Source organism: Bubalus kerabau, chromosome 2 (genome assembly GCF_029407905.1).
Source record: "Bubalus kerabau isolate K-KA32 ecotype Philippines breed swamp buffalo chromosome 2, PCC_UOA_SB_1v2, whole genome shotgun sequence".
NCBI classification, from domain to species: domain Eukaryota; kingdom Metazoa; phylum Chordata; class Mammalia; order Artiodactyla; family Bovidae; genus Bubalus; species Bubalus kerabau.
In genome coordinates this window covers 104,341,010-104,356,434 of record NC_073625.1, presented here as the reverse complement: position 1 = coordinate 104,356,434, position 15,425 = coordinate 104,341,010, and the positions used below count along the sequence as shown (strand labels likewise).

At 49.4% G+C, this 15,425-nt stretch overlaps 1 protein-coding gene across 19 annotated transcripts in view; it reads right to left on the bottom strand.

The window, feature by feature from the left end:
* BOC (BOC cell adhesion associated, oncogene regulated) overlaps positions 1-15,425 on the bottom strand; it is a 100,006-nt gene that overhangs the window by 13,124 nt on the left and 71,457 nt on the right. For all 19 annotated transcript variants that reach the window (XM_055568174.1, XM_055568175.1, XM_055568176.1 and 16 more), the window contains 4 exons: positions 5,665-5,811; positions 3,781-3,924; positions 2,216-2,509; positions 1,586-1,858 (listed from right to left, as the gene is read on the bottom strand). In XM_055568174.1, the coding sequence (XP_055424149.1) occupies positions 1,586-1,858; positions 2,216-2,509; positions 3,781-3,924; positions 5,665-5,811 (858 nt within the window). The remainder of the gene's footprint in view (positions 1-1,585; positions 1,859-2,215; positions 2,510-3,780; positions 3,925-5,664; positions 5,812-15,425) is intronic.

The following is a 15,425-nucleotide window of genomic DNA, read 5'->3' as shown; positions in this document are numbered from 1 at the left end:
AATCAGAGGGAAGAGCTGCTTGGGCAAGAAGAGCCCTGGGCTGGGCACCTGAGGGGACATCAGTCCCCTCAATACTCTGCCAGGCTCTGGGGGGACGGAGGGCTGTGCCCCTGCCTGCCAGGGTGGAAAGGCAGCCTGAGGGCCCCTCCCAGGCTTCCTGCCACCAGCCTGTTTTCCTGCATTCACGTGTGTCTTAGCTGAACTCTCTCAATTTGCTCTCAAGGTGCTAGGAGCCCTTTCTCATATCTGTGAGTGCGTGTGTTGGGGGTGGTATGGGGACATGTCCCCCCTCACTGGGGGATACAGTGTGGGCCTCTTCCGGCTCCACTGCGGGGACCTGGAGATGTGAGCTGTGAATGTAAATGTGTCTGAGACTCTCAGAGGCAGGAGGGGCCTCACTCCCTTCAGGAAGGGTCCACGGACTGTGCCAACGCTAGTTTCTGTGGAGCCCTATGCCAAGATCACAGGTGTGAAGCCCTGTACCAAGTTCACAAGATAAAAAATCTCTGGAACTGATGAAGCTCCATAGCAACTGTTGCCGTGGGCCTCTGGATCTAAACCCGCCAGTGCCCTGACCCCACATCAGGTAAAATACCCACCCTACTATCCATCCTATAGCATCCTAACCAATCACCTAATGCCACCATTGCAGGAGGAATTTTCTCTGTCTTGAGGCTATAAAAGTTGACTACTAGCCTGTGAAAGGCTTCAGCTCTCCCTTGAGCCGGCCCACTGTTCTAACAGCATCTCCCACTCTAGTAAACTTTAGTCTCCTCTATTTCTGCCTCATGTCCGGAAATTCTTTTCCAACCTGCACACAGACCATGACAGTTTTTATTACCTGACCTCCTGCACTACAGGTTGGCTCCTGATGATGCTGACTCCGAGTTATTCCTGGTTGTATTTTTCTCCAGTTGATTCTTCAGTAAGTTTTATTTCCTTCCCAGGAAAGTTCTTGAGGGCAGGGTCTTTATTACATTTCTCTGCATGCCCCACATTGCCTAGACCAGTGCTGAGCAAACAGCAGCTCAATCTATACAGACCAGAACATACTAGCCTGTTACTTATATGGAGATGCTTGGTCTTTGCCGAGCAATTGTTAAAATTATGATCGATGCATATGTCAACTGAAATGAATCAAGCTAAGAAAGACAGACATGCTTTGCTTTGTGTTAGAACAGTGGTTGTCAAACTGGGTTCTACAGAACTCTAGGAACTCAAGAGATTCTGAAAACTAAAAGTTTTTTTTTTTTAATACAGTATTTAAATGGGTTATTTGCACTGCTGAAAATCTGCACTTCTGACTTATTAGTAAGTTAATGTAAATTTGAACTTAACTGTGTTAGTTGCTCAGTCGTGTCCAACTCTGTGACAATGACTGAGAAACTAACATTATTAGTTGTAAGTTCAAATTTATATTAACTTACTAACAAGTCTGAAGTACAGATTTTCAGTAGTACAAATGAACCATTTATATATTATATTTAAAGCCATTTTTATTTATTGTACACAGGGGTTTTAAGTTAGATTTCTTGAAGTTCTGTAAATGTTCAGCTGGTGTCCCAGTCCCTTGGATTGCACTCACCTGGCCTGGCGGTCTTCAGCTGGACCACAGCGTGGGCGCTCCCAACCTCATTCTCGGCCATGCACTGGTAGACGCCTTCATCTTCGGGCCCCATGCTGACCACCCGCAGGGCGCGACGGGATAGTCGGAGGCGCTGGCTGGAGGTGAGGGGCACAGCATTCCTCAGCCACAGCACTGAGGGCGGGGGGTTCCCACGCACCTCACAGGTGAGCTTGGCGCTCTGGCCCCAAGGGATGACCAGCTGGGACAGCTCCATGGTGACCTCGGGGGGTTCTGCCAAGAAACCAGAGCAGAGGTAAGGAAGGCAGAGTCCTTCAACCCAGGCCCAGACAGGCTGGGGAGGGGACCGCTGTGGGGAAAGCCTCACTGCTTCCCCATGACACTTGTAGAGGAGAGGAAAGGCCCCACATCTCCTCCATCAGAGTCATAGCTGGGAAGGACTGTCAGCGCCTACATCCTGGTCCCTGGGAGCCAAGGCCTCTTACACTCTCAGTTCTTCCCCACTCACTCACTTGGCATGTGATCTCTCAAAAGGCATGTAACCCTGTCTGAACCATGCTTGTGAGCTTCTAGCGAGGCTATGCAGATAAGAGATGGCCAAGGAGAAGGAGGTCTGTAGGAGGCACTCACCGAACACCTGGACGTTGTAGAGGATGACTGCGGCCCCGGGCTCCCCAACCCCGTTGTCGGCCATGCAGCGGTAGGTCCCCGAGTCCTCCTCGCTGGTGGTGTCAATGAGGAGGTTGCTCAACAGGAAGCGTGTCTTGTTGTAGCTGGCAACACTGGAGCCATCCTTGGCCCAGGTAACCCTTGGGGGTGGGATCCCGCTGGCCACACACTCCAGGATGAGACTCTGGCCTTTGGTGACAACGATGGTCTGGGCCTCTGGTGGGTAGATGATGCGGGCAGCCTCGGCAGTGGAGCCTGGAGGGGCAAAGAGAGAAAGGAGCGTGTGTGGGACCAGGATGGGGTGCAGAGGATCCCCTCCACCCTGCTTCAGGTAGCCCAACCCCAGGACGCAGCCTGGAGGGTTGGAATTGGAATCAAACAACCTGGCGGGAAGCATCCTGCTGGGCTGAGTGGGATAGATCTTTAAAGCTATGGTTTGTGTGTGTGCTAAGTTACTTTAGTTGTGTCCGACTCTTTGCAACCCTATGGACTACAGCCCACCAGGCTCCTCATTCCATGGGATTCTCCAGGCAAGAATACTGGAGTGGTTTATCATGCTCTCCTCCAGAGGATCTTCCTGACCCAGGGATGAAACCTGCGTCTCTTATGTCTCCTACACTGGCAGACAGGTTCTTTACCACTCGTGCCACCGGGGAAACACTTTCTGGTTTAAAGATACACATTTCTCATATCCAAAAGCTGATCAAGTATTTCGTCAGGTGCTCAGCTGAGGAGGCAGAGAGCTTTATTTAACATGAGGTAGAAACTGCACAGAACTGATGGAGAGGAGTGCTGCTCTCCTACACGGGACCTTCCTCAGAACCCCACAAAAAGCACACTCTGTGTGATATTTCTTTATGCACCAACCAAGGGCAGCTTCAGTGTTTGTTAAGATCTGAAACTTACACAGCTGGGAGTTTGTCTTGAAGAAAAACACAGTATTACAGATACAAAATTAGGTGAGCAAGGACCCATTGAAGTTTTGCTTCATTAGCTTCATGGTAAATCTGCCACTGGTGCCAATTCTAAACTCTAACTCCACATAAGATGTCACTCTACCGAACACACGGGAACCTGGAAAAGTGCCTGCCGCACAGGACTCGCTCAGCCAAGGCAGCCGTCGTTCTCACAGAAATGGAGAGTGACATGGGCCTCCAGGGACTGTCCCCAGAGATGCTGGGCGCTTCTGTAGTGCAGACAGAGGAATGCAAAGCACTCCTGGTGGCCTCACACAGGCACAAACGCTCCTGTCATTTGTCCTGCCCCAGAACACACATCCCAACCCGTCCCCCTCCTCTGAAAGTACCACAGCGGAGGAAAGCTCTCAAAAGGCAGGAGTCAGACGACGTCCCTCACATGGCGCTGACACGACCAGTGAGTGTGGCCACTCCCGGACCCTTGACAAGCCCGAGGGCCACATGCAGAGAGAGGCTGGCTGAAGGAGAGACCTCCCACCGCCGCTGAATCCCGAGTCCCGGATGTCCCACCAGCCGCTCCCGCCCCCATCCGCGAGACCCGCCTCTTACGGCGCACGCGCAGCCTGTCGCTGGAGCCTGAGGTCTTCACTTCCTGCGTCACCGGGTTGTAGGCGGCGCACTTGTACATCCCCTCGTCCTCCTGGCTGGCGTTCACGATCTGGAGGTTCCCTGACGGCATGATCAGGTAGTTATCTGAGGGGAGGACAGGGCAGAGGGGCAAGGCGTGAGTGTGGGCCCAGAAGAGGGCAACTTGCAGCTCCCGCGAAGGTTCGGGGCATGTAGGGCAGAAGCCAGGAGCTGACCCGAGTCCCAAGTCCAAACTGAAACCGCTACTCTCCCCATGAAACCTCACACCAAGTGGTACAGAAGTGCCAGGAGTGCCACCACACAAGCAGCTAACAAACTGGCTGGCTGACACCCCACCACCACCCTGAGTTCGTACATAGGCCTGTGGAGGAGCATTTCTTATTTTCAAGGGTGCTCAAGAAGCACGGAAAGCAAGCAGGATTTGGGATCTGCCAAACACTGTGTGATCTTGGGCAGGTTAATTAACCTCTCAGGTCCTGTTTCTTCACTTGTAAGATGGCATGATGTATGCTGCCTCAGAGACTTTTGTTAGGACCGAGAGGCCATGCTGCATAACACGGGAGATGAGCTGATCATTCCTCCAAGCCACCAGGAAGGAGGGAATTGCCTTCAGAATTTCCCATCAGTCTTTATCATGGTCACAACTCTGAGCCATCTCACTGCTGAACTTCTACAGCCAAGGAGGAATATTTTAATCCCCAACCCTAGCCCTCTCCATGAATACCATGGAAGCCCTTCCCTTGGCATTACTGGCCTGCTAGGCTCTGTCTGCTTTTGCATTGAGGTGTCACGGGGTGGGGTGCCAGGGCTGAGTTCAGCTTCTATCCGCAGGGGACAGATTCATAGTATCTGCACACCTGGCAACTAGGGTAGTGTTTGACTTCCTGACAGGCAAAGCACTGGTCATCAGCTCTGAGCTTTCTGGTGGCCTGCCCTTGGCCATCTGGATGTCCCTATAATCTGGCTCATTGAGTCTGGTGCCTGCCTGTCACTGGGCTGCCCCAGGTGTGAGCTGCTTAAGCAAATGCCAAATAGGATGGGAAAAGCCCTTGATTCTTGTGGGATGGGCAGGCCTCCTCCACGGGCCACTGCCAGGGACAGTAGACATTCATACTCTAATCTCTTGGTTATTTCTGAGTGGCAGGATTAGACTTTTGATCTTTAAAAAAATACTTTTTTGTATTTTCTAAAGTAAACATATAACCATAAAGTTTCATAACCAGAAAGTTAACAAAAATATTTAAAAATCTCTAGGGCATTTTAAAAGGTATGCATTTTGAGGTGTAGGGTCCAGCCACAGGGTCTATTTGGCCTTAAGTGCAGGTCATCTGTGGGAGGAAGTGCCCTGTGGGCACTCTGCAGATGAACACTCAGTCTCCCCTGGACCAGCTGTCATGCCCACCGTGGCCTGAGCAGGAAGCTGTGATGGCTGCAACACCAGGAAGACGGGGAGAGGGAAAACCTCAGATTCCACTAGAGAGACTGCTCTACTGTGCAGGGAAGAGCCCCGCCTCCCACCAGGGAGCCCTCAGCTCTAGGAACATCTGGCTCATCAGGCAGCCTTCCAGTGCATGCCTAGTGGCAGGAAGATGGCACGGGGAGGGACTGGAACTCCGAGCTGAGAGCTCTGATCCAGTGGCAACAGCTCAGCAACATCTGGCAGGGCCTCAAAGGATGAGGAGATTCTGAGGCCCTTCAGTATCCTGTAGAGCTGCATCTTAGGATAGCAGATGGCTGAGCAGCATGGGGAAGGTGCTGTAGGCCACTGACAAGGTTTGGGAGGCACTGTAGAGGCACCAACTTCCTTCCTGGCCCCAACCTCCAGGCTCCTGCTTGTTTACTCACCCCGGGAGGCCTCCAGCCACTCCTGTTTGACACTGTACCGGACCTGGGCTTTTGGGTGGCTCTCGGGAAGGTGGCAGGCGATGACCGCTGTGTTCCCCTCATCGACTTCAATCACATGCTGCACATCTAACTTGAAGTCCTGGAGATCTGTGGAGAGAAGAGAAGGGGCTGGCTGGGCCTAGATGGAAGAGAGAGGTGACCAGTGCGCTGTTTCAGGCTGGGCTTGTGCCTCAATGTCTTTAATCACAGTTGACAGCTGCAAGAACCTCACACGCTGAGGGGTCCTCTGGGGGTGCTCTGAGTCCTTCCTCTAGCCGTCTGTGGTCTGGAGTTCACAGGAGGGAATGTGTGGCTCGCATCACTTCATGTGAGTACAACTGGGTGTATATAAGCTGCCGGTGGGTGAGTGTAGAGAATTCCATCAAGTGGTGCCTGTGACACAGACCAGCCTCTTCTCTTCTATTGACCTAAGGCAGCAAGGGGCCTAGGCCCATTGGCCCCACTGAACCTGGCTAGAAATGGGTCATGGTCAAGGCACAAACGTCCTGGCACAGCTCATGGAGACTGAACGGAACAATGACAGAGAATGCTTATGTCTTTTTTCCAGTTCAGTCAAGAATAGCCTTCTAATCAGATATCCACATCAAACAGTGAAAGGCCTGAGATTCTGCTTGATAGCCAACCATAGTTACAACCAGAAGGCTGATTCCTGCTATGCACAGCTATGCGCTCCTCCCCCAGTATCCTTAGGGATTGGTTCCAGGTGCCCCAGTGGCTACTAAAATGGAGATACTCAAGTCCCTTATATAAAAGCATGTTGTATGGTGCTTATAGTCTGCACCTATAGGAAAGCCTGTGTAACCTTGGGTTTCCCATCCGCAGAAACAAAGAGCCAACAGTATGTCATGTCATGGCTAATTCAGTCTCTAGCCTGGGGATGGAGACTGCAGATACCCAAAGGGGTTTCTAAGGCAGAGAGGAATGTCTCCAGTGGGGTTTAATGGCAGTGGAATGCGGGGGAACCGAGGTCCTGACACCAGGCTGCAGTCTCTTCTAACTTGCCTTGGTGGCAGGAAGATGGGATTTAAACTGGATTGGATGGAGATCCATCTGGAACAAAAGCAGGATATTTCCCAAACAATCCAACAGCCCACACAACAAAACTCTCTTTGTTTGAAGCCAAATCACTGATGTCCCTGAGCAAAATGGGCTATTTGTGCAACAAAACCACATGCCAAATTTGGTTTTCAGGACTGTAGCTGAATTTAATTTAAGAGAGGAAATAAAACTAATAGAGGATAAGATAAGAGAGATGAAAATATTTACCCAGACACTTTCCCCACAAAGGTGCTTAGAAAGCCCTGGAGGCACCCTCTCTGAGTGCTGACCACACCACATTCTACTCAGCTCCTGAGAACTGATACCATCACAGTGTAACTGCAGTTCACAGCAAGACTCCACCTGCCTGTGTGGTTCCTTCCCAGACAAGGCAACAGCAGCAGTTGGGAGTCAGGTTTCTCACAGAAGACATGAGGTAATTACCAAAAACAAACTACTGTCACCAAGGACAGCCCTGTGATCATGGCACTCAGTGAGGTCAGGAGGTTTCCCACTTAACACAACTTTCTAGAAGCTCTTAGTCAAGTCGAGCCAGAGCAGCACAGGAAAAAGCCCTTTTATTTCTATCAAAGGATCATTGTCCTTTTGATTCCAATATTCAACTGTGAACTTTTTAGGGTCAGGAACCAAGTGTTGTTATCTTGTCCTCTGGCCTAACTAGATGCTCAGTGAATGCTAGATGACCAAATGAATGACTATCTTGGAGCTGGGCCCCTCCAATCAGATACAAGATGCCCATGCATGTTATTTGTGAACTCAGATTTTGTAGTTGAGCTGGGTTGACATTATGAGCTCAAGGGCTTAGCACAACAAATTTTCCATCAACTTTTTATCCAAGTGTGGCCAATCTTTATCTAAGTGTGGATATTTTGAAAATAGAATGTTTTTGAGTGTTTACTTCCAGGGTCACAGGAAAGAGGTAAAACAGGTCTCATAAATGTGAAATAAGGAATACATGTTGTTAGGATAAATGGCAGCATAGAAGACCTTGAGCTCACCTCCTCCCACGAAAATACCAAAATCACACCTAACTGCTGAACAACCATCAATAAAAAAGTCTGGAACCTAACAAAAAAGATATTCTACATCCAAACACAAAGAAATCACTACAAGATGATAGGAGGGGCATGCTTGAGATGTAATCGAATCCCATATCCCCAAGGTGGGTGACCCACAAACTGGAGAATTATTATGTCAAAGAAATTCTCCTGTAGGAGTGAGAGTAGAGTGCTGAGGTCATGGCAGGCGCCCCAGCTTGGGAGGTCTGGTATGACGAGCAGGAGCCCCCAGAGCATTTGGCCTTGAAGGCTTGGGGCTTGATCGCAGGAGTGCCATAGGACTTCAGGAAATCGGGATCCATTCTTGGAGGATGCATACAAGGTCTCCTGCACACCAGGACCCAGGGCAAAAGTAGTGACTTCACAGAAGCCTGGCCCAAACGTACCTGCTGGTCTTAGAGGGGCTTCCAGGGAGGCAGGGGATGGCTATGGCTCTTTCTTAAGACATAAAAGCTGGTGGCGAACATATCCAGGAGTACTCACCTGAAGGCTGACATCTTGTTGGGATATTAAAACTGGGACCTGACCCCACCCAACACTTGTAGGCTCCAGTGCTGGGACACCTCACACCAAACAACCAACAGGCAGGTGGCCTAAAGACTTCTTGAGAGGCTTCCCTGGTGGTCCAATGGTTAAGAATCCACCTTGCAATGCAAGGGACGCAGGTTGGATCCCTGGTTGGGGAATTAAGATCCCACATGCCTCAGAGCAACTACTGAGCCTACGCTACACAGAGTCTGTGTACTGCGTGGTCCCATATGACTCAACGAAGATCCTAGGCACTGCAACTAAGACCTGATCAGATCAGATCAGATCAGTTGCTCAGTCGTGTCCGACTCTTTGCGACCCCATGAATCGCAGCACGCCAGGCCTCCCTGTCCATCACCAACTCCCGGAGTTCACTGTCCATTGAGTCCATTGAGTCAGTGATGCCATCCAGCCATCTCATCCTCTATCGTCCCCTTCTCCTCCTGCCCCCAATCCCTCCCAGCATCAGAGTCTTTTCCAATGAGTCAACTCTTCGCATGAGGTGGCCAAAGTACTGGAGTTTCAGCTTTAGCATCATTCCTTCCAAAGAAATCCCAGGGCTGATCTCCTTCAGAATGGACTGGTTGGATCTCCTTGCAGTCCAAGGGACTCTCAAGAGTCTTCTCCAACACCACAGTTCAAAAGCATCAATTCTTCAGCGCTCAGCCTTCTTCACAGTCCAACTCTCACATCCATACATGACCACAGGAAAAACCACAGCCTTGACTATACGAACCTTTGTTGGCAAAGTAATGTCTCTGCTTTTGAATGCAGCCAAATAAATAAATGTTCAAAAATAAAGACTTCCTGAGCACACACCACCTTTAAATATGGTCCTGAGCCCCAGAGGGCCAAGACCCAATTCCACCCACCAGTAGACAGGCACCAGCCCCTCCCACCAGGAAGCCTGCAGAAGCCTCTAGCCCAGAGTCACACACTGGGAGGGCAGACACCAGAAAGCAAGAAAAATACAATCACACAGCCTGTGGAACTGAGTCTGCAAACACAGGTCAGAACCTCCCCTGGGACCTGCTGGTCCCTGGCCATAGGGTGACAAGAGGGAGTGTAAGGCTGAGATACACAGGAATCTCCTATAGAGGGCCACTTCTCCAAGGTTGAGAGACATAACTAACCTTCCACGTACATACAAATACAGATAAAAATGCCACGACAGGAATATGTTCCAGAGAAGGAACAAGACAAAACCCAAGAACAAATGAGTGACGTGGAGACAGGCAATCTACCAAGAAAGAGTTCAGAGCAATGACTCTAAAGATGATCCAAGAACTTGAGGAAAGAATGGATGAGAAATTACAAGATGCTTTTTAACAAAGAATTAGAAAGTATAAAGCACAACCAGAGTTGAATACGATAACTGAAATGAAAATAACACTAGAAGAAATACATGCTATTCACCAAGTAGTGTGGTAAAAATGACAGAATGTGTGGTTCATCTCTATAGACCCATTTCACTTTCCAGGCTGAACACAAGCAGTTCCTGTGGGTCAAGGTGAGATCTCTCATGGATCCCTTCCTTTGGGTGGGTGTGGAGCCTTCTGGGTTTTTAAGGAATCATCTCATCATTATTTAATTTTATGTTGGTGATGGTGGTTTAGTGTCTTAAGTCATGTCTGACGCTTGCGACCCCATGGACTGTAGCCTGCTAGGCTCCTCTGTCTATGGGATTCTCCATGGACAGAATACTGGAGTGGGTTGCCATTTCCTTCTCCAGGGGATCTTCCCGACCCAGGAATTGAACTCTGGTCCCCTGCATTGCAGGCAGATTCTTTACCAACTGAGCTATGAGGGAAGCTGTGTTGATGAAATCCAATCCTAACTAAATTGCAAATTCCTAGTGGGCAAACTATCAATTTTGCACTCCGTGCCCCAGCCCCAAGCCCCACTGCACAGTCTTCAGGAGGCACCACGTTCACTGAGTCCTTGTTGAATGAACAGTTTGGAAGACGGTGTCCAAGGCCAGCTTTGTCAGCATGCAACCTGTGCAGCTGTGCCTGGCCCCTCACTTGGAAGAGGCCAATGCTTGGTTTAATGCTCTATCACTGCCTTGAAATTTTAAATAACATTTGACCAAGGGACCTCATATTTTCACATTGCACTGGGCCCCCCAAAATCCATAGCCCAGTCCTGGCTGAACCTCTCAGCCAAGAGAGCGGATGCATTTTCTCTCAGCGAGGAGGATGGTGGACTGTGGGAAAGGGTGGACAGCCTGCGCTCAGGGAGTTCTAGCTGGATGTTACTACCTGCTTTTCATAAGCAAAGTACCTCAGCAATGCAAAAGCCTTAATCCTCCTCAGCACAGGTACCTGCCAAGTCAGGAGACTCCCCACAGAGAGAGCTGTGAGCATGTGAGCCCAGGGGCATCTGGAAAATTCCTCAGTCACAGAGAAGCATGTCTCTTGCACGGTCTAATAAATCTAAAACTACTCCACCAAGAGTTTTTGAGTTTTTGTTTCACCCTCTTCCTTTACTTCATTCCAAGAAAATCTGCCTCAAGCAAGAATATACTTAAGCCTAACAAAGCATTTTGCAAGAAAGATGTGAGTAACTGAAAGGAGTCTGGCATCAGAATGCCATTTCCAGCTTAACCCCAGGCTCCTGCCTCCTGTAACTGAGAACTTATCTGTGCACAGAGCATACTCTCCTCCATGTACACACCTCACTGACTCAAGACTGGAAAATCCTACACACCCATAGGCCCCTCTGGGGGCCTTCTGCGCACTCCGAGGATTCACTGCTGGGTTGGAGACAGTGGGCTATGCACTGAGGGAGGCAGAAGCTGGGCACTGGTCAGCCGGGCAGCCCTTCTGTTCTGATGCCAACATGCGCACAACAGCCCAGGCAGGCAGGACCCAGGACACCCCAGCTGGGTTTCTAGCTCCCCACAAGGGCCGACTGGCAGGCAAGCCTACTGGCTTCAAAACAAGCAAGCAGCAGTTGGGTCCCGGGCCCTGTCCTCCCCCCACCCCACACCCTGAGCTTAAGCTTTAGCTGTTGCTTCACTAGACAAATGCTCCCAATTTGGCTGGTGGAGCAAAAGTTGAGTTTCACTAAGGGATCAAAGGCAGAGTAATGAAGTGATGAGCGATCTGAAACTCAGAGCACCCCCTTTTCTAGTACTTTTTGGGCAGGAAGGAGGCCAGGGAGGGGCAGAGGCTTCATGATCAATAACAGCTTAATCAGCCACCAGATGAGAGGCAGATGCAGAGAGATCTAGTTGGCTGCATATGAAGGAAACCAGCCTGTTCCCAGGCCCCTTTGTCTGCCAAGCCAGTTTCCTGGCGAGTCCCTGCGCTGCTCAGAGCACTTCCCTGGGAATAAGGGGCAGGCCCTTCAGTTACAAATAGGGTTAGCAGGCCTCCAGTCTCCTTGCAGAATGATGGATCAGGTTTCATGGGGGAAATGGTTTGACAGGACACCTGCCCTTGCCTGTTGGCTGGTGTGTTTGAGAAATCCATTAGAGGAATGTTTTTGCAGCTTTAATCCTCTTACCTTCCCTCAGACCCTTCTTTTGCATCCTCTCTGTGTATTCTTCCAGCTATTTTATTAACTTGTCTGCACTAATCAAATGCCGTGAGGCCCACTATTGTCCCTCAGCTCTCAACAGGTCAGAAGCCCTGGTCTTTGGGGCCATCTCTTGAGTTTACAGACCTTCTTTATTAGTCCCAGAATTTTTTGCTTTCTGAGAAAGTCGAATATCTTAGGCTCCATATAGAACCCTGCCCAGCTCCCTGCCTTCTAAGCACTCAATTTCTTAACGGAACATTTATCTTCTGATAAGTCACTTCCATAGGAGCTTTGGATACACAGGTGACAGGGATCTGTTCGGACACAATCATGGAATGTGCTCTGACTTTTCTCTTCACATTCCCAGGGTACATCAGGCTCCTACCTTGCTCATGGGGAAAAAAGAAGGAAAATAAAACTTTTAGAGGCATGTGAGTGTGGCTGTCACCATCAGGATCATTCGTGAACCTACAAATTGACAAGTTTTATCTTGAGCCCCTTTTGACTTACTTTCTCTCTTTCTCTCCACCTTCTAGCCTTGATCTTTCCTTTATGAATAAAAGGTTCAGTAGATCTATGAATTATATCACAATATTTAGTGTTTGTTTTTACATTCTCATAATACAGAATTGTTAGGTCTTCATTATAGGCTCATCCTTCAATTCTTATATACTCTCCATGCCCCATTATATGGTGCCTTGTGCCTCCACAAAATACCCCCATGTAATCAATAAACCTAACCTTTACTTTCAAGGAGTTTCCTCATTTGATCCTCTTCTCCTTGAGTCCTCCCTTGAAAGTGAAAGTCATTCAGTCGTGTCTGACTCTGTGATTCCATGGGCTACACAGTCCATGGAATTCTCCAGGCCAGAATACTAGAATACTGGAATGGGTAGCTGTTCCTTTCTCCAGGTGATTTATCTGACCCAGGAATCAAACCAGGGTCTCCTGCATTGCAGGCCGATTCTTTACCAGCAGAGCTACCAGGGAAGCATCCTCCCTTAGGGTGCAAATTAAAAGTGCAATTCTGCTTAAGAAAGAAGTCAGGTAAGACAGCGCCTTCAGATAGAGGCTGCCTAGAGTTACCAACATCCCCATCTCCATCAGCTCAGCTGAATGATTACAAACATTCTGGTTTTTAATCCATCCAGGTATTTCTTGTGTCTGGTCAGTCTTGCCCTTCCCTCCTGCCTGTTCTCAGGGCTCACAGGACAAGCCTGCACTCATCTGCTGAGGCTTGGATACGATCCACCGATTGCGGGGGCACCACTTTGGGCTCACTTGGCCGTGCTGCCAGGGCGGCTGGGCAGCCTCGTGGCCATCAGCAAGTTTGGGCTGACTGATTGTTCCATCTCCCAGCTCTCCTGCTTCCAGGGCTCAACTTGTCCCTGTACTGGCTTCCTGCGTCTACAGGCAGTGTTACAAAGTGTAGAAAGATTTCACCTAATGGAGTACCCCAGTGACACGCTGACCCTGTGGCCTGGCCCTGCACCTTTTGAAAGGTGGCAAAGGTACAAGGTGAGTAAAATTACGAGTGCACGGCTCACTGCTCTACGGATGGACTTGGAGGTGGTCTGAGCAGGGGAAGGGTCCCACACCTGCCTCCCTGGGTGGGCTCTTTGCCCTGAACTACTTCATGGATGGGAAGAGAATCACAGCATAACTCTTGGTCTCCAAGTCACCTGAGGAGCCATGGCTTGGCACGACCCCCAGATCAAGCCTCTGAAAGAAAATTCTCTACAGGTGGAAAGCCATGGTGATGGACTGCAGAAGTGGAGTGGAGGCTGGAGCCTGACGGTGCTGCCTTTAGAGATGGAACTGCCTGCTCTTGATGAGTCAATAGGGTTGACTGCGGGATGGGCAGGCCTCTGAGGCACGCATTCTGGGGAGTGACTAAGCCTATCACCAGTCCGTAGCCCTGGCACATAGACCACTGAAGTCAGACCCAACGGGAGCCCACAAAGCTGAGCAAAATCAGCATATTCTGTAGTTGGCATCTGGCACAATGCCATCCCTCCAGACTATTCATATTCACTATTCATTCACTCAGCCAGGCTGAATTTGTAGAAGATACCAAGAAGATAAAGACATAGTTCCTAACCATGGGGGGCTTTTATTGAAAAGACAGTTAAAGCAACACATAGGCTGGCTATAGCTGTTCGCAAGAGTAGTGTCCCTAAGTGTAGTCCCTGCCACCTTCACCGGTGTGCCAGCCTAGATTAGGTTACCTCGATCTCCAGGCAATTTAGAAGTGGGGCTGGTGGAGTGAGCACTTCTCCTTTTGCAGGCTGGAAGAGTGGACAAATACATTTGCTCTCTTTAGGATTTTTTTTTCTGCCTGTTCAATTGCATGAATAATTTTGGCTCCAAAGCCCTCTCCTGACAGCCATGGAAACACGACATGAAATTTCACAAACACACTTTCTGATGAAAGTAAAGCATGCTCTCTTTTACTTAAATAAAAACAGTCCCTATGAGGGTAAAAAAAAAAAAAAAAAACACCTTTGCAGATGCCAAGCACATTAGTTGTTAAATCGTGTGTTTCTTTCTTTTGAATTAAGGTGGGGTGTGCACCTAGATTTGAGCAGCAGGAAAAAGCTCTGGGTGGAGAAGAGATGAAAGAGCCACAGGGAAGAGGGCAGAAGATCAAAGTCAAGAGTGGAGGTGGGCACGACAGGAGACAGGGCATAAAAAGAGAGTGTGAGAGGAAGGAGAAGGAAAATAGAAAGAACCTAGTTTGCAGTGTCATTAAATGATTTGCAGTAAACTGGCCTAATGCTTCAGGAATTTCTTGGCTTGAACCAATTAAAAATAAAGAAAAAATAAAAAAAAGACACACGAGAACGAGAAATGTTATTAATCCTTGAAAATAAGTCAAGGATGGGAGCCGTTTCTCCACTGAGTCTGGCAACCAGATGAACAGAGACAACGTCTGTAGACCATCCCGTTTATCTGACTCCAGAGCTGCTGTGAGGTAGGGCTGGCTAGCAGAACTAGGGAGTTTCTTTTGGATTACATGAAGGAATAAAATGGTTTGAAAAAATACACTGGGGAGAGAGAGAAGAAGGAAAAAAAGATTTACTTGCCAGCAACCCACATCACACATATTTCTCTGATCAACCAAATATAAACTAGACACTTAGCAATGGGAAAATTAATGTGAACCCCGGTGGTCTGGACTCATCAGAGCCAGAACTGGTTCCTGGCACAGTGTTTGGCAGGCTGGCGGCCTGTACAGGAAGAAAGAGGAGAGAAGACCGAAGCCAAGGTGCTCAGAGGAACAATGGACGCGAGCCCTTCAGTGTGTCCCTGAAAAAACAGAATTCCAGGTGGAAGGGGTAGGGGCAGTGTCTTAAGGCCAGTGGGGTCCACAGTGGTTCCCGCTGCCCCCACCCTCCACTCACACACGGGAACTGTGTAGTCCTAAAAGCGGTGGTGACTACCCGTGCCATCTGCCCACTTGCTGACAGGGTCCTATGAGGCGCCTGCTAGGACTGCAGCCGCAGTCGCTGGTGTCTGCCTTCAAAGGTT